The sequence below is a fragment of the Colletotrichum fioriniae genome (genome assembly GCF_027942845.1).
Source record: "Colletotrichum fioriniae strain IMI 355084 chromosome Unknown scaffold_7, whole genome shotgun sequence".
Lineage (NCBI taxonomy): Eukaryota > Fungi > Ascomycota > Sordariomycetes > Glomerellales > Glomerellaceae > Colletotrichum > Colletotrichum fioriniae.
Window position 1 is genome coordinate 2,138,559 of NW_027076843.1, and position 19,181 is coordinate 2,157,739.

The 19,181-nt window shown below is 53.7% G+C and overlaps 2 protein-coding genes across 2 annotated transcripts; both read right to left on the reverse strand.

Annotated features, from left to right (window-relative positions):
- Positions 1–7,422: 7,422 nt before the first annotated feature.
- Positions 7,423–9,155, reverse strand: N0V96_006744 (uncharacterized protein; the record flags this gene model as incomplete). The annotated part of the gene is made up of 3 exons (XM_053196303.2): positions 7,423–7,753; positions 7,851–8,851; positions 8,940–9,155. 3 exons carry the CDS (start codon positions 9,153–9,155, stop codon positions 7,423–7,425), a joined length of 1,548 nt encoding a protein of 515 aa, XP_053046166.1.
- Positions 9,156–16,359: 7,204 nt separating this feature from the next.
- N0V96_006745 (uncharacterized protein) lies at positions 16,360–17,360 on the reverse strand (the record flags this gene model as incomplete). Its single annotated transcript, XM_053196304.1, has 2 exons — positions 16,360–16,848; positions 17,127–17,360. 2 exons carry the CDS (start codon positions 17,358–17,360, stop codon positions 16,360–16,362), a joined length of 723 nt encoding a protein of 240 aa, XP_053046167.1.
- Between the last annotated feature and the right edge of the window lie 1,821 nt (positions 17,361–19,181).

Here is a 19,181-nt window from a genome sequence, read left to right on the forward strand (position 1 = left end):
CGTGTCCCCGGGAAATGTGATGTCGATTTCGAGTCGGATATGGGTTGTTGGATCACGATCTTCCGAACATGAGAGGAGGGTCCGGGGCGGGCAAGCGTGTTCCAATGGGGGTAGAAGAACTATATACCAAGCGCAATCGCAAGAACCGGGAACGCTAGAGGAAAGGGATCGACGGTTTTGATGTCCGAGCTACACCTGGTCTCGCAATGTCTGGGAGGGGGACACAACCGTCTTTAAGTTTCGTCCAACAGGTGATCGAAGCGTGCGTGCAGGGACGGGAGGGGGATGGGGGGCAGCTAAGGTGCAGACAGCAAGCCCAATGCTGCTACAAGGATGGAGGGGGGTGACCGATACGCTAGAGGCAAGGGGGAAGAATAGACTCATCCGCCTGTGGCTTTCTTTCCCTTCTCCTCCCTCTTCTCTCTTTGGGTGTGTGCCTCTCTCTGCTAGCTTGAGGGGAACGTACCCGGCGAAGTGATCCAGCTGGATACGTGATAGTCAGAAAATCAAGCCCACTTGGCATAAGATCAAAGGCGGTTGTTTCTGGCTCTGGCTGTGCTTGGTACGAAGCTACCAGTCTATGGTCCAAGACCGGTCACAGCTGGTTGACTCGAAAAAAAAAGCCACTTTCAAGTACCTACTAGTCTTGACTGGACGTGAAGAAGTGACGGGGTTGAAAAATGAAAATGTCCTAGAGGATAGCTCCATGTAGGTACCGGAAGGTAATTCGAGTAGTGGCCCCTGGTGCAAGCCACAGGGAAGGGTATTCCAAAAAGCTCAAGATGCTCGAAGAAGAAACGGTTTGAAGACAGTTGGCTACACACACCTTGGAAAACAGCGTCTACGTGGATTCTGTACGCCCGCTACGGTGGTCTCGGCTGGGAGCTGGGAGCCAAGGGAGAGTTAAAGGATTTGTGAGTGAGAGACAGACAGACGTACAGTATGCCCGCCATCCGGGCGTGCACAAACCAAGCCCCAAACGGACGAAAAAACTGAAGTGAAGGGGAGAAGGACACCTTACCGGAGGACTTCCTCTGCAGCGTCCCGAGAGGGAAGAAACGGTATCGGTATTGGCTACCTTAGCAGTGCATCACCCCCAGACAAAGGTGACGACAGGAAACAAGAGCAAAAAAGGCTGTTTCGTCGCCAAGCTCATGTCACGGCGACGGGACGGGGGACGGAGGCCCGGGGGGGTGACTGAGTCGAGGTGGAGGGGCAAATCGTTACGAGAGGGAAACTCTAATCCAATGTGCCCTTTATCCTGCGTATGCCCTGTGGTCTGTCTGACTGCCTCTCTGCGCTGGCCTTGCCTTTGGTCTGCATCTTTGTGCCTGCCACAGCCCACAGGGTCGAGTCCGCGACAGGAAGAGCGGTTCACCGAGCGTCGTTTGGTAGTGTAGTGGGTGGGTGGGAAGTCTACCTTACGCAAGACTTACAAGTCTATTACTGCTCGCCTGCGTAAGTAGCTCGAGTCCTTGACCAGGAGCGGGGAGCTCGTACCCTTGTCTGGTTGGATGGCTCAACGGCGCAAGGCAGAGGTTAACTGCGACTCTGCAACGGAACAGGGTATTTGGACTCGAATCTGGCTGCCGATCCGGCCCATAAGCCAACCAGCTCCATTGAATATCGACGAACGTTTGGCCCTAAAATTTCTCCATGTCGACCAGGTGTATCAAGCGGATTTGCTATACTGCAGAGTATATTGCATGGCAGGCCTGCTTTTCCTTTCTCTCTCTCCCACTTTAGCTTCGTCAATGGCAGCTGAAGATTCTTGCGAGCTCAACTAGATTTGAAGATTAGCTCGCAGGTCCCCTCCCCACCTACCTGTGGTCCACCATCTAGCACAAAGACACCGCGATACGTAAAGCTCCGCAAGTGATGGCTGTAGCATGGGCCCTTTCCCGAGCGCCTCTGACGAACAGCGTACAGCGCTACAGCTGAGCACGTCCTGATAGCTTGCGAGCGACTGTGCACATGCAGTCCGGTCTGTGGTCTATCGGTCCCAGCGAGCCGTGACCCCTGGCTCTGGGCCCTTTTGGGGAGGCTATGGTGGAAAAAAACGGATGTGTCGATGGCGTTTCCCGTACCGGGAGTGTTTTGGTGCAGCGGAACGACGGAATAGACAGGGATGGAAATTCTGAGCCGCAGGTCGACAAAGAAGCTGGAGGCGCAGGAGGTGTGGATCTGAAGATACTAAGACCAATTCGCTGATTAAACCACAAAGCTGGGGATGGAATCAACATAGCCGTTCTAGGGAGCTGGCTTCTCTTCGCCGAGGTGCTGGTGATTTCCCGGCGTAAGCGCGACGCATACGTGAGACCTGTTACCGGTTATCTCACGCCTCATCCGGTCGTTGCCTTTCTCCCAAGGTTAATCTAGCCGCTTGGCCACAATGATGTAGCCTGGCTTGGCTTACGGCCGGGTGATCGCTCGCGTCCAGAAAACGACCAGAAGATGGCAAAAATCAAAGAAGGTTTGGCAAGTCAGATCCGTCAAGAGAGCAAAAGATCCTGAATCAACGTGGTTTGGAAGGAATAGAGACGAGAATTTGGCAGGCAGTCGGCCGACCGCACTGTCAGTTGGAATGACGGCCGAGACCGCTTCCTTCATTTCTCATGGCGTGCTCCCCCTCCTCTCTTCACAGTTCGCTGTGCCCCCGGGATTCCGGCGAAGCCATTACTGATGATCACTTGGAGCTAGGGGGAAGTACGTAAATGTTTGGTTTCTCGGTTTGAGTCTGTGTCAGAGAGCCCGGGCGGGCAGTGGGCATCGTGCATCATTTCGCGATCTAGGGTTCAGTTGACCGTTTGAGCTGGAAGCGTGGCATGCCGGACCTCCTTCATCCAGCAAAGAGCGGCGGCTCGTAGTATCTCAAAATGGCTGCTGTAGCCTATGGCCGAAGCACTCCTTGCCTGGGCGGCTGAAGATTTCGTGATCATGCGGGCACGCTATGTCGAGAGATGGCGGCCGTGTAAAACGTCCCAAGAGTCTGAAGGTGTTGTTCTCGATGGTGCAGCTAACCTTGAACGCGGCAGGCACGAAGGGTTCTCTCTACCGATCTATCGGTCGAGCGTCTTCATGGCATCCAGATGATGGCGACCGGCCAATCACGATCGTTGCGAGGAGAGAGCTGAGTTTGTGGCTAAGCGAACGAGCATGGACGGGTTGCTTCGGGCGCTCCTGCATTTAGGTTGCCACGGATGTCGCAATGTCGCAATCTTGGTCTTGAAGAAGCAGGCATAATCCGCAAGGTAATGGTGTAAGACCTCCGTCCAGAGTTTTGTTTTTGGCGTGTAAAGGACTTGGCAATCTTTCTTGTGCAAATATCCAACGGGATCCTCCATTGCCTCCTCCTCCCCAGACTCCAGAGCTACCTAAGCTGACTCAGGACACCGCAGTCCAATGCGGCGTAACCAATCGAGGTCCCGGTCAGCTAAGGTCTAGCTCGGTCTAGACCCGGACTAGTGGCTGAGATGTGGCTGCCGGCGCCGGGTATCGTGAGGCACCGTGCACTCACTGGAAAGCAGGTAAGCAGGCTGGCAGGGCCGACAATAACACCGACACCGGCACACGCCTTTCGTTGCCATTAACATAGCAGGCGATAGGTCTCAGGGGCCCTTGCTGCGTAGTTGCTGTACCTATGTTAGGCGTCAGGCGTCATGGCAATCTGGCACTAGCCCGCCCCAAGAAGCTGAAGGCACTCTCTGCATCCATCGTGAGGCGGCAGGCCTTACTGCCGTGGAAACGTAAGTCCAAGCTGAAGGTCGTATTTCAAAGAAATTGGGCGGTAGCAATGGACAATGGGAGTTCCATTCCTTGCGCGGAAGGCGGCAGACGAGGGTCCAAGGTAGTAGCGGACGCAGATCCCGTGTGCGATCCGACGGCCTCAAACTAGAGCGAATGAAGTGCGGTTGCAGTTGCCAAACGGGAAGGAAACACCAAGAAAAGCACGCGAGCGCAAGGTATGCGAGATGTGTGCGAGCCTGCGAGGAACCCGACACGAAAAGAAGCCAAGTTCCAAGTCCGAGGTATCAGGAAGAGACAAGCAGCTGCCGGGAATTCGGAAGAAGTAAAGATGAGCAAACATTCGGTGCCGTGCCTATTGTGACTGTCTTCAGGTCGTCTACCACAAAGAGAGATACGTATCGCTGGAAGGAAGAACTTTTCCTCCGCTAAGGTAGTCCCCGCCCAAGATCCCCCTGGATAAGAGCCCCTGTTCGCCTCGCAGGAAGCGGGGGGTCTGTGCGACGTGTCCCGGGGAAAGAACCACTGTACGGAGTACGTACAGAACCAAGAAAGCAGGGGTCCCTCCCAGCTGCTTCTTGATTCTTGACTGACGACATCACCATCAGCCACACGATGTCAGCCACGTCGGCAGCACGGGGGGTGATCACAAGATACCATCTACATACCTAGAGCAGCACTTTTCACCTCTTTGTAGCAACGAGGCTATACCGCTTCTAGTCCTGGTTCAATCAGATTTTTCTTATAGCTAGGTATGCACGATGCTTCCCGGGCGATAAACTTTGGCGCAAACGTTCTTTCTTACGTATAGAATGTTCGAAAAGCCTTTCACTTCTTCACCGCGTCACTCCCCGTGACTAAATCAATCCGCCATCTAATCTCGTTCGCGGCCCGCCAGATCTCTCGTTGAATGCCAAGCTGGCCGGCCCGGCAAGACCGTGATCCAAGATACGCGATCCTCATTTCGGCCAGCGCCTCTTGCGGATAGTGTGAGGCCCGAGACCTTGCCCTTTTCCCCTTTCGTGGTTTCTACGGATGACTAGAGGGAGTACCTTGAATCAAACCACCATCAACCATACCTTCCTCGACGGACTGTTGTGCCCACTCCCGGCACCGACAGAAGTACCCACGGCGATACGGGTAGGCATCTGAACGTAGTTCCTGCGGTATCCCACCGGTCCGCACAAAACAAGGTTTTTCGATCACCTCGACTTTGTGTGACCTACGGTTCATCTCTTTTTCTTTTCCACAGGAACCCCATCTAGTGCACGATGGGGCCTGCCTGGCTCTGAGACAAGACATTCCAGAGTGAATCCGCGAAAAGCTCTCAGATGAGCACTTACAAGGTCCCCAGCAGTCTGGTTCTCGGGTTTCTTGGCACCTTGAGAGCTGCATAGAGATGATCTTCGTCCACCGGATTTGGACGGACGGATCTAGTCGTCGATCATCTCTGTGAGACACGACGAACTCAACCAGAAGCCCTCTGAGACATTTGGAACCTCCTCGGTCCTCTCCAGTGCCATGGTGCCTGCCGTGTGTGCCACATTTGTTTCTTGGCAAATCGCCATGGGCCTGCCTATTTCACAACGATGGGAGCCTCCCCCGTAGGTAAACAATTGCAGAGGCATTGTTCATGGCAGACAGGAGTACTCCGCAGGTACAGATCTGCCAAGGCCAGGTGAAGACGTGAGTCAGATGAATAGTCAAAGATGTCTTACCTTCATCATGATATTCGTCGCCTCTGCCAAGACCCTCAAAGAGCTTGTCACGAGAATGAACCCCCTTTTAGCATGTAGATCTTTCATAATCACCCAACGGTTCAAAGAGCTGCAGTGCAAACAAACAACACTTGAATCACGTAAAATTTCTGGAGCTACGAAATAGCCTCTAGAATGGTCGTAACTTTATAGACAATTTAGTCTTGTGAAACGTTGGCGGTGGCTTCTAAATAAGCCAAAAGGAAGATCTTGGTCTCTGACCTGGCCGTGAAAGGGAAGATCTGCCCATCTGCCATCTTTTGAAGGGTCTTGGAGAATTGCAAGGGACCAAAACGTCGATTCAAACAACACCTGCCCTGACCAAATCTCTGACTCTTCGAGGTGATCATCATCATCAGGCATCCGGGGCAACACGGGGGAGGATACAATCCAGTCTTCACTACACAACGATCCTGACCGCCTCGTTGGAGAACACGAATAGCATCACGGGGCGACGATTGAAGGGGGGAGCGAAAGAATGCTCTATTCCTACTCACAACACCAATAGAACCTCCCAAAGATCCGCCGCGCATCCTCCTCCAGTAATCATTAAACAAAAAAAAAAGACTTCAAACGCAAAAGTCGAGCAGGAAGAAAAACACCCAACCCCACCAATCCACACCGAGAAAAAAAGATCACCAACAGTCCCACCACCCCTGACTACAACAAACTATCAACTAGCTCCTTCCCATCTTCCTCCCGCCCACATCCGCGCCGTCTGTACCTCTCCGGCCAAAACAAAACCCTCCTCAAGGCGTCTCCTGAAGGCAAGTTCCTCAAGCCACCTGGAAAACAAACCTCGGTAACTTCCCGTTCGCTGCCTCATCCCAAGAGGGGCAAGTATGTCCGTTACAACTTCGCCTCTTCTCTCCCCTTCTCTTCTCTTTATCCGTTCAAAAAACGGGTTCCCTCCTCGCCGTGCTCGCCGTCCTCCTCGCCGCCGCCGCCGCCGCCGAACTTCCGCGCGGAACTATCCACCTCTTCCCTCCCCCCCCTCCTCTTGGCCCTCCTTCCGCTGGAGCTGGCGTAGGAACCAAAACGCCACGCATCAAAGTAGATCTTTGCCGTCCAAGGCAGGCTGGACGCTAAACCAAAGCTTCTACTTCTCTCTCCCCTTCAAGCCACAAGAGCTCCGCCAGTATCGTCCCCATCATCTTTGGCGTTCATTGATTCCAGATGGTTAGGAATTCTTGGCTCAGTGTGTGTGTGTGTGTGTGCGTGTGTGTGTGTGTGGCTATTCACTCTCTTCCAGCTGTCAGCTCTCAAGCGACATGGGCGATGGATCACCAATAGGCTAGTCGAGTCATTTAATTCAGATCGTCATTCAAATCCTGTCTATGCTATGCACTGTTCGCTCCCCTCCTCTGAATGACATGCTCTGGTTCTGCTTCTAAAATGATAAACAGCCCGTGTGGTTCCTGGACCCAACCCATGGCTGAATTGTTATGCAGGCGTGGGGATTGACGACGGCTCTCGTTTCAAATTCTTCTCCCCCTTGTCGTCTTCTTCCCAAGCTATCTTCTTGATGGCGTTCTTCCGTAACCATCATGCCAGGGCTGACTCCGTTGAACAACACGGGCTAGCCAAATGTACAGTCGCCGCCGCTCAACGCTCAACGGCTGAAAGCAAATTGAGTAAGCCGGCGTCGCATTTTCGCCATGCTTCCATAACGCGCTCAACGCCATGCAATGCTGTCCTTGATGTTGTTTTGTGCCCAGAACGCCAATGTCTATCCGTTAAAACTTGAAAAGGGGACCTCGTCCACGTTGATGCCTGTGCCACCCTTCGTCATCGTCAATATGTGTGTTATGCTGTTGTAGTCGTTGTTCTCTCGTGTCGTTAATATTTCCTCCAAGACTTGCTTATGTACACCCGCCCTTTCGTAGTCTACGTCAATGTGTTGAATGACTTGTACGTTGATCTAGGACTGAGGTCCTGTTCGAATCCGGAACTTGTCACGCAGTTTGTCGGCTAATCTTGCCCTGCGACTCCTATCGTTCCTCTCCTCACCTCCCACGTCTACCGTGCTGCTCCCAGCTTCACCTTGTACTTGGTGCTGGGTACGGTATTGTCGAAGGGCTTGAATACGCTCTTCTGCCGAAGCATGCCTCAACCTGTTAAGGTCAAACAATCGTGTCCTCCGTCTCTGCGAGGTGGAAGAGCCATCGCTCTCATGGCCGTCCAGCTCAAGCGGGGGCGGAAGTTCATCACTGGGATTCTCTGCTTCGCCTTGTGGGCGGAGATCAAGACGGCTGATAATAAACGTTAGCAGGATATTTACTGAAAGCATAGCATGTGACTAAGACGACAACACACGGGCTCTGCAAGGAAGCAGCACGCTTAACTTACCATAACGGGCATGTGCCTGAGACGTTGACCAGCCAGGGATCTACACAATTGGGGTGGAACTTGTGGTTGCAGGGCAGCACGCGGACATCTTCACCAACAGTGAAGTCTTCAGTGCAGATTGAACAACCAAGGTGCTCATCCTCCTGTCCTCCAGCGACCGGAGTGTCAGAACCAGCACTCTCGGCGGCGCCAGCAACACCTGCAGCTGCTCCGCCTGCAGCAAGAGCGCCGGTGGCAGTGGCGGCTGTATCGCCGGTCGTAGCAGGGGTTGTTTCTGTCGCTGCAGCAGTGGCCCCGACATCCTTGGTGCTCACCGGAGCAGCAGCGCCCTGTCTCTCAACGGCTGTGTCGTTCGTTGGTACGTTTGACGCACTCTCCAATTCAATGTTCGGATCCGGCTTCGCCTCCTGACGTTCGCCAAACTTGACGATGGGGAGGGTGTCCAGCACAGCGCGAGCGAGGCCCTTGGCACGGCTCTGGCGGGGACGGCCGTTGAATCCGTTCCTAGGGCCGTACCTTTCAGGGTAGCGGTGAGCCCTGACGGCGCCGGTGGCGATGATGATCAAGAAGAGCAGTGTGATCAAACCCGTGATGCTGTACAGAATGCTCATGGCGACAGCAGAGTTGTTGCCGCCGCCGCCATTCCCACTATCACCCGCAGCGCCTGTCGCGTTTCCTGTGATGATGACCTTGAGCTGATCCGCCTCATTTGTGCCGTTGAGAATACGCAGGGCCTGTTGAGAATCTCCGGCATCCGCCATAGTGAAGATGGAGTAGTATGTAAGATCCGAGCCGGAAAGCATGCACCAGTTGCCGACCGTGCTATACAAGACAATAGCCTTTGGTTTGTTTTCCATCAGAGTGCCCAGCATCATGTTAGGGTTGATGAAGCCACTGCCGTCTTGGGTGTCGCAAGAAAGGTATGCTACCTGGGTATTTGATTTGATTTGGTTGTAATTCGAAGAGTCGGCGGCTACCATGGTACCCTCGATACGAACGGCCTGTCAGGTTGTTAGTAAAGTGTTCTATATCCTTGGACGGGCAACGACAGTTCTGCGCTGCCCGACCAGGTGACGGATGGCTTCGTACCCCGCGAACAACGTCGGACTGATTCAAGCCCAGGTTCTCCGTCGACGGCATGACGATGAAGGACAGTGGGACGGTGCCACCAGCCGTCGAAAGGGACATCTGCATGGCCGACCTCTCGCTCCACGATGGGATATCGTTCTCGGGGGTGATGGTTGCGGCCTGCGCCATGACGCCGACGACGGCGTAAGCCAGGACCCGTAGCAGTGACGACGCCATCTCGTCTGTCGACTGGATTACACCTCTTCTCGCGTTCGCACGACGGTCGACGTCGCTTTTGGGCGGAACGGAGGGGGAGGGGAAGAGCGACAGGAAGGATTGTCTATTTCGAGCGACAAAGGATACGACCTGAAGAATGAGGAGGCGCTCGGGGAAATATGTCGGCAAATGGTGCAAAAGGCGTAGACTAGTCGGTATGACGGCTCAAGTCGCACGACGTGGAGATGGCACGCAGCACAATGCTTTCGCAGATTTGGTGACGGGGAGTTTGGTCGGGCTCGCTTGCTGGCAGGCCGATTTTTGGAAGAGGAGGGGGATTGGCGTGTCACATCTCCTCGGGACCATGAATATCAGATGGTCATTTCCATCCCCAAGATTTGATCGTTTAGCGGCCGAGCGAATGTGCGTGTGTTGTGTTTAATTGGAATCGCGCCTGTCTGCGGGGTGCGGCGAACGAAGAATCGGGGTGTCGTCGTCGTCGATATTACTGTCGCAATCGTCCGTTGGTGATTGAGTTGGGTGTTGAGATGCGGATGGGAAAAATAAGAGCGGCTCGGCGGGTAGTGGTGACGGGGTCGTGGATGGTGGTTGTAGGAAGAGGAGGAGGAGGGAAGAGAGACAAAAGTCACCGGAAGGGATGGGGAAGGAACGGTAGTGGCGGGTCACCAAAAGACACACGGCAAGTGAGCCGGACGGGGCATCAGCGGTACGAGACTACGAGGATTCAAGGTGTAGGGATACATGGGATTTTGGTGGTCTTTGGCAGGGCGAGCCAAGTACCCTTGCCTGCCTTAGTGGAGGAATCGCGAGCGCCAAGACGAATGTGGAGAGATGGACAGCGGAGGTCGGTCTCACTTGCGGCGACACAGGGCAGCCCGGGCACCCGGGGTGTTGGTCAGCTGTAGCAGAACTGGGACAGGATAATGAGGTGCGGGCTGTGGATGATGTGGTCTCGTGTCGGGTTACTCGACGGGATTATCCAGTTGCTGATAATCCATCGCAGTCTACAATAATTTCTCCGTGTGTAACAATTGGCTGGGGTGAGGTAACATGTCATTCTCCCGTCTGGACGGCAGGGAACAGAGCCGCAAGTGAGGCACAGCAAAAACTTGAGACAGCGAGGAACTCTGTTCCAACAAGAATATCCGTATCGCATATCGTATATCGCACCATTTGGGACGTTAATTTGGTAGTTGGTTGTAGACTATTGAGGTATTATCTGACTGACCAAGAGCTGACCAAAATGGTGAATACGCGCATTATCCAGTATCCTCCCAGTTGCCGGTGCACATCACAGCACCACTCATCTGTATGCGCAGCCAAAGAAGGGAACAACAATAAGCTGAGATGAACCTGATCTGACTCCAAGCCCGCGGCAAGACGAAGCTAAAGTCCCACTTTGTCGAGGGTCATGTCATATTTCGCGGGCTATGACCGGGTCAGAAGATTTCCCAAGGCGCCCAGTTTTCTGAGTTCTCTGCTGGGGCCGCCCGCGGGAAGACTTTCAAGGTTGTCTCTGACCTTTGGAGACCGCGCGAGACCACACTAGAGAGTCAGGAACGTTAGGTAGTGAAGCGAGTCGAGGAGCTCCGTCCAAATGTACCCGCACGCCTAAAACCGGGTGGGGGGATACCTTACTCGACGGGGCCACGTCAATCGCAAATATTCCGAGGTACCCGCCTGCTTCGAACTTGTTGCTTCTTTCTCAATGTTCTCTCAGAGTTCAATGCTCAACACTTTTTTCACTCTTTCCCACATTGCCGATAGAATGGAAGCCATCACATCCGAGAATTCAACCCCTCGAAATACCTTCTTAGGCAGGTGGGACCTCTAACCTTTTTTTTTTTCTTCCCATTCATTGCGCCTCATTGGAATACGGATGTTATCGAATCATCCCGCTTCCGAAGTGTCCTTGTTTACAATCACAAACCCGCGCGACGCCCGTTCAGAGAGGGCGACCATCTCCCGTGTGTTTTGAACTTTTGATTGAGTCCCCGGCAGCAAATTCCCGAACAAAACGGCAACAATTGGCGCGTTCTGACTGGCCTACGCTTCTTCGCTTCTTGGCTCCCTCATCGCCGTAAAGAGAGACAGCCAAGCCTGGGCGTTTGCTGGGCGGCCAGCAGACCTAGGTAATCCATAATCACCGTCTTCATCGAACAGAAGTATCGAATCATTACACCAAGTCTCACTTCTTCATTGCAATGAGAATGAGTCCCGGTAGTCTGGTCACTTCTCAAATTCTCATTCAGCACGACTCAAACCTCGAGTCAGGCCCTCATTTCGTTCCAGGCCTTCGCTCGAACTAATGCCTCCTGTCACCGGAGAATAACCAGAAGAAAGATGATGAGAGGAACTCCTGCACGATGGCACGAACCACAAAGTGACCGTGAACGCTTGTCATGGCTGCATACGAGACACTAGATCCATTGCGTAAGCCTATCAACATCACCAACTCACTGACAACAACGACAAATAACAATAACAAGAAAGATAACGGCACAGCCGCAGCATCAGACGAGGAGGTAAGGGCCTCGACCTGCCCTCGGCTCCCAATGCGAGACGTGTCGGAGGGACGAAAGATAATCAAAGAGTAGGTAGGTATCCGTACGCGACAAGATGAAAAAAGTGAGGCTCAATTATGCGACATGGAGGTTAACCGCCAACCGGCGAGGTCCATAACGGCAGGGAAGAGGGGCAAAGCCGCAAAAGCCGCATAAAGGGCTGGCCCAGAGCCTCAATCAAAACAAACCGCAGCAAGAACGCTGCGGCAGGAAGTGAGCCGCATCCATTGTGCGACATCAGTTATTCGGAAGGAGCCCATTTTCCCTTCCGAAAGAAACCCGCCTTAACCTGTTCTCCCCTTCCTTCTCCGAGTCCCGGCTCGCGAGGGGGGCCAGCTCGCAAGGGGACGATGGGAGAGACTCGGGGAGAGAGCCTCAGAGAGCCCTTGCACAGATCGCCAACGCATCTGATGCGACCGTAGGACCCGGTCTTGGCAGGCCCTTCGAGACTGCCCTGTGACGCCTCACAGCTGCCTCCGTTCAAGCGAGCCCCCGGCCAGTGACAACCCGCTTCGGATCATCCGTAAATGCTACGCTTCCTCCGTTCCCTATCCCGCTTCATAATCTGCCGTATAGAAAGGACCTTGAAATAGCCCCCTTTCCGTTCGGGATGCGGGCGACGGACGGGATTACAAAAATATAGCTGTACCAATCCAAGTAGTCTTGTAGCAGGTAGTTGGGACGGGGAGTTAGGGATGAAGAAAAAGGAAGCTAATGTGAGGCAAATACGTGAATGTCCCACGGGGAATCTGTAACCACACAGACAGCCGCGCCCCTTTCTCAACTTCTTCTTCTTCTTCCCCCGCAAAACTCCCATATCAACCGCACCTCTGGTCCTCGGGATCCCTGCATCCCGACCGTCCCGTGCCTCGCCAAAACTCCGGATAGCCTCCTCTCTCTCTCTCCTCTTCTCTGTTCCGTTCTGTTCCGTTCTTCATTTCTCTCTCCCGTCTAGCCGAGCCAGACTCATCCAGTAAGAGGCTCAACGGTTTCGGTAAGCGGGAAAACAGGGGGGCAGACAACCACCCTGCCCCAAGACTTTACGCGCTGGCACCCACCCCCTCCAGCCGATCGAAAACCTCCGACCACGCTGAGACGGCGTGCCCCGTTTGAGCGCAACTCAAACCGATAGAGCTCAATGCTATATCGTCCATCGCACGCCCGGTTGTCTCATCTATGCGCTGCCCTTCCTTTTCCCTCGTTGTCATCTTCAGGCGTACCTCATTATTTCACTACTATTATCTTCCGCATTGTTTACTCTTTACCTAGTCTTACCCTTCGCAAGCCCTCACATACGTAGTTAGTTACCCTAACTCATCCCAGACCGTAGATTATTCCGGGCATTCAACCGCCAATATGGCCCTCGCCTTTTTATCATTCTACTCCAGCGTACCGCGGCAAAGTCTCGCAAACCATACCTACTAAATCAGGTATCTCAGAGTCTCAGACCACACTCCCATCAACTCCAGACAACCGCAGCTCCATCTTTGTCGCCATTGACAGCCCACATTCGGGGATCGGCATCAGCCCTGTCGCGCGGCAGGTTGGCATCGGCACCCCCATCCCAGACGGCACAGACAAGATCGGCCTGAACCATGGGCAATCTATCCGTATCTGTACTCCACGAGTCTTTTTGACGTCTCGCCATTTCGGTAGTCCGGCAAGTTATAGTCAAGGACCAGCACATAAACCACTACCACGAACCCCCTTAACCTCTGACAACGACGTCCCGTACAGATTGCCAATAGAGCCTCAAGCGAGAGAAAAGAGTTCACATGGCTAGGTCCATGCCTTAGATCATAGCCCCTAAATGATGAACCCCGCGTCATTGTCCCTTGCCCGAGATTAGTCTCCCTCAAGAGGTGATTGACCGGGTCTCCAGGTCAGTTCGGATGCGAAGTTCTTGCCTAGGGTTTGGCTCTTCCGTCAGCTTCCTAGAGATAAGTAGCCCTCGGTCTACCCGCTGACCTTCCCCCTCCGCAATTCCACGTGGTGTTCTCCTTTCTGCCACATACTTTTGCTGAACCTTTTTCCTCGCCCAACCTTGCTCGCCAACATGTGCCCAAGTGAGCTGCTGCCGTTCCGCATCTTCCTCCAAAGACACTTCCGAGAAAAAACCTCCCGAAGAGCCCGGATACGTTTTCGGAAGCTGACGCTGTATTCGTTTGGTCTGCTTCGCCAAGGTAAATCTCCGGAGGTCTAGGATAATGCCGTGTCCGGCTTGATGAGCCGACTCCGTCTGGTATGATGAGCTCACTCTCACGTGGCCAGCTTCCGCTTCTGCTTCCGCTTCTGCTCGTGAAGCCTCGCCTTGACTGGAGGCGCGCAATCGCGGCTGCTCGCCGTCGCGTCACGAGCAATCCACCTGATCAAAAGCTACAGCGCGGATGGAATTCACGTTTGAATCTTTTCTCTTTCAGTTTCGCACTCCGTTCCAAGGCCGAAGCTCCGTACTCGGCTGTCCGTCCCAGGCTGACCCCCGTAGCAGCCCGCCCACGACACTTTTGAAAGGCCGCAAACCCTCCTCATCCACCCGGACCCCGGTCCTTTCCCGAGTGCCTTTTTTCTCTCTTTCGTAAACTACCGCCCGGCACACCCCTCCGACGTCAAACTTCAAGCTTCCCTTCGTCATATCCATGGACGAACAACTCTGGACGATCCGGAGTAGGGATGCGGCCTCTGTCCCAACTCTCCTCAACATAACGTTTGGCATTGCATTATATGCATTGATCCCGCGCTTGTCTGATACTTTCTACTGGTCCCTCATCTGGCCAGCTTAACGAACGCCACGCCAATGCAAACATTGTTTGTGGTTCGCCCGCCCTCCCATTCGGCTGCTTCGGAACCTTCCCTGCACCTTTGCATTGGGGATCGACCGTCGTTCAGTCTCAGATGCTAAACTCGTCTCTTTGCCATCCATGCGGCAGAAACCCTCGACCTCGTCTCTGCCAAATTTCGTAGCTGTATTCCTAAACCTTCACTCTCATAGCAGGCTGCAGTCGGCTTCACGTGAGAAGCAGCTTGATGGAAGATATCGTAGAGGTCTTCATGGCATATTAGATGCCTAAATGCTGTTAGAAGCGTGTAGGAACATCACGTTGCCCGACCATCTTGCAGCATTCATGGACAAGATGCAGTTTGCAAGCAATCTTTGCAATACCATCAGTTAGAGCTGAAGTCGAGAAATAGATGGAAGAAGAGAAGGGTTGCCTGTCATGTGGCAGCCACACTCGTACATTGGGTAGAAACCCATGCTAGGTATATAGTAGTTGCAGTTCCGGCTCAAACACCTGTCGCGTCCGAGGATTTTGTTTATCCCGGATCCATGACTGCCGACTAGCATCGACGGTGTTTCCCCAGATCATCATCTGCCCTATCCGCCAGGAGCCTCAAGACTCAGCACGGAGTCGGCAGACACCTGATTCACGCTTTCCAAAACCTATCCAAAGTTAACGAGACTCGGTCTTCCCTGACAAACGTTGGATAGGATTGCTGTCTTCGTTCATGCTATTCCTGACTGCAAACCTACCGCTGGATTTCGTCCTACACCCCACAAACCCTTCTGCTCCTTTTTTCCTGTAGACTCTTAACCTTTATCCCATTGTCAGAAGATCAGGCATCGAGAACGAGACCTTACCCTGTCGTCAAGATCGAGTCACGCCGCCGGAGCGGACCCTGCGCAATGAAATCATTGACATAAAACGGTATCGTGATATCTTATGCATGCCCCAGGGAAAATTCTGACCTTATAGCCAGCAGAAAGTTTACAATGCGTCGATGGCGTTTCGTCACCGAAAGAGTCTTCGACAATACTCCGTGATGGAGTCGGTGATTCTGACGCCAACACTTTACTACTGCTTATGCCTGTCCCGCGGAAAGTTCTGCAGCAAGCGCTGGCAGAACAGCACATCGACTTTCTCGCAAGGCCGTTTAAAGTCATCCAACCAAGATGACCGTTGGCCCTAACTTAGATGGCGTTCAGAAATCATCTGGTTTCGGACGCTGATACCACGGTCAAAAGCATTGTGCGCAAAGACCTGGCTCGGGAAGCAGCCGGTCACAGAAAACAGGCGTTCTCATGCCGCCGGGTCCGACTCGGAGACTTCCTCCCCGTGGAAGATGCCAATCGATGGTTGTAGCAAGCCCGGTTCGGATTCTCAAAGTCAGGAAACGAACTCAACCCCAAGGCCAGTTCATCTGAAGATGTGCCGAAAGTAGGAGAAAGCAACGAGGTGTCGAGAAATGCGATGGACTTGGACACCGTCCGATATTGATGATACAGATTGGGTCTGGTCCTTGATGACACTGTCGAACCATCGGTTTCGCACACAGGGCATTCTACTCGAAAGAGGAAAAAGCATCGAAACTTCCTATTACTGCATCGACCCCCCACTGGCGAGTTTGCTGATCAGTCCAAGACCTCAGCTCTCCGTTGAAAGAAAATAGGCCCATCTCCACCAACCGCTCGTGGAACCTTGACGCGCGAGTTCGTCCCATTTGCGTATCCGGACTTGAGCTGGGGACTGCTGTACAGAAGAAACGGGGTTTGTCTGCAAGTAGCCACGCGACCATCTGAATGGACCTTGGACAAGAACTCCAAAGCGCGGCAAAGATGGCGCCGAGATGGCGCTTCGCTTCTGTCAGATCTCTTCCATGTCTTCCAGATCGTCCAGGACCGGCCAGTCGCCAACCTCAACTCGCTCGGGCCTCACAAAGACTCCATGCTTCAGAGTCGATTCCTCGCCCCAATACCGCGTTCCGGCAATGCTGCCGTCGTTCTTACCAACGGGTTCATCAAGATGAACTCCGATCCAAGGACCCAGACCGCCAGGGATTTCCTTGACATCACCAACATACCGGACAGTTCCTCTCCGAGAATCTTCGCCGCCCACACGGCATCGCTTACCGACTTGAATACCCTTTTGCTCGATTTCTTGCTGCAAAGCATCAATCTTGGCCTGCTCGTGGCTTGGCGCGTCGGGGTCGAAGCGACCAAGCTTCTGGGCCTTCTTCCAGGCCAGCACAGAATCGGACTTTTTGGCGTACTCCTCCTCTGGCATAACGTACTTCTCAACTCCCGAAGTATCAGTAAAATTCGGGCGAGCTCCCGCCGGCCGAGTGTCAGCCACCTAAATGCAGAACGATTAGTAATGATTCACCTAGAAACGAGCATGGCTGGCCGTTTGCCTAAGGAAGCAGTAAGTTGTAAGTCCTAACCACGAAGCTCACAAGCCATGCTACCACCGGAGGCTGGGTAGTTTATTTCGGTGATCTACGTGGTAACAGCTGCAGATCACCCTCATAGATCCGACGATGGCATTGAAGTCATGGAAAGGAGAAGCATGCGCGGAATTCGTCCTAGACAACGAGCTGGGTGGCATGTTTGACGAAAACGGGGGCTACTTACATGCAGCTCGGCGTAGGGTGCCAGGGGAAAAGCTGTTAAGTAGGCGCTGTCTTCATCGGATGCTTCAATCGGAACAGTCGCAGAGGCTGTCTTGAGGCTGATTCTCTGGGACGAGGGCGGGATACCGGTAATGGGTTCCAGCTTGGACCTCAGCTGGCTGATGGTCCACGATGGGGTGATACGGCGCTCTGACGAGGAGTTTTCCGAAATGACATGCAGAGGAACATCGGCCATGGCGGGCAACTTGGGCTGCTCTCTGGGGCCGGATGGAACGAATGGAAAGAAATCCGGACTAGACTACGAGGAACACGTGGGGCCTCGTCGAGCTTGTTGGGTATCTGGCGTTCTGCGGAGGTACGGTAGTCGAGGGAGTTTTGCTCGGAAGACGTTGACGAGCCGCAAAAGGGACGATGACGGCAGGGTTCTGTGACCGGATAGATTAGGTACCAACCGGGCAATTTCCTCTGGGCCGAGGAGGGGGCTGCACAATAGGGCTGGATGGGAACGAACCCGTTAGATGCAAGTCAGATGCACGACCCAGTGGCTCTTGGGTTGCTCAGTATTGGGGTAGCAGCGGGGTGAACGGGCGTATACGATAGAGTCGTGCGTCGGTAGACTGCCCGGTGACGTTGATTGATGTTGCAAATGTGGTTTTTTTGCGGTCAGGGTCAGGCTCCAAGAATTGAGGTGCGGTCAAGAGAAGTTCACCCGTCGTGTGTGCCTGGACTGAAAATGAGGTTCAGTGTGTGGAATCCGATCAAGAACGAACGTGGAGGCGGTTCAAGCCTCACTTACCAGGAAGTGGGTAACGGAGGGGGTGTGAGGCTAGCGCCTGACGGCATTGGCGGCGTGGACGTCCAGTCTCAACCTTCCCTCAAAGGCTCAACTCCACCAGCCAGCCGCGCCAGCCACCTACTGTGTACGTAGTGAGAAAGGCTCCAGCCACAGATGATACGTACCTTTGTGTAACCCGTCTAAGGTACCTACCCCTCCTCCTCCTTCTCGTTCCATCTACGGTCTCTACTTTACAGCCAGGCAATTACTCCGTACTGCGAGAGGTACTGTAAGAAGTACTTCCAGTCGTTCTCAAGCAGTCAAGCTCCCGCCCCCAATCCCTCCTAATCGAACCAAGGGAAAGGGAAGCATCATCTGTACCTTACGAATGGGCTCTTCTTCTTCTGCTTCTTCTTCTTCTTCTTCAACTGAGGTGATGACTTGTCAACCTATCCGCCACATCCTTTCTTGTCGGTGTCTCCCCTCCATTCAACCACCGCCTCGTCCTCATCCTCGCCCAACCTCTGTTCGCTCACCGCCACATGAAAACAGCAAGGCCAGAATTGAAAACAGGATTCCCAGTCTTTCAATGTACATCACCAGCCGTCGTTAGGCATCCCTAGGCAAGCCTGACTGGCGGCTTTGTACCAAGCATGGCGGCAGTCCCAACTCGGACACCAGGTCGGGGACATCCACGATACGACATATCCAACAGACATGCCAACCCGGGTCCTCAGTCAAAGCTGAACCTTGACGCAGAAATAAGAATCTTGCTTTGTGACATTGTCACACAAAATCAGGTGCAGCCGTCCGAGACCGCTTCAGACAAGTTTAACCTTCGGCCGGTGGGAACAATGCCATTGATCATGATTGGCGAGTCGCCGTTTGCAGTCCTCAATTACGGGAACCGTTTGGTCGGGAAGCACAGCATGGCAACAGCGGCATCGATGCAGTCAAACGCCAGATTTCGCGCATGCAAAGCTCCGTCTCGTCTGGTCCGCTCCGGTCTAGCCCGCGGCCCAATTCTACCTAGGGTTACCTATCAGCACTTGCTTCACCGTAGCCATTGTGACCCGACAAACGGATCTGGTGTACCTACGACTGCTCAGAAGATGCCAAGTCATGGTGTGTAGCACCGAAAAGAGCCATTACCTCCATCAACCCTTCGAAGACAATGCAGAAGAAGCCTCTCGCCATCTCTCTCGTGTACGCAGACACCACGGCGAGCTCCAGGGTGCGTGTAGGGCCACCAGCACCGCGAGGATCTGGCCACTGGCGAGG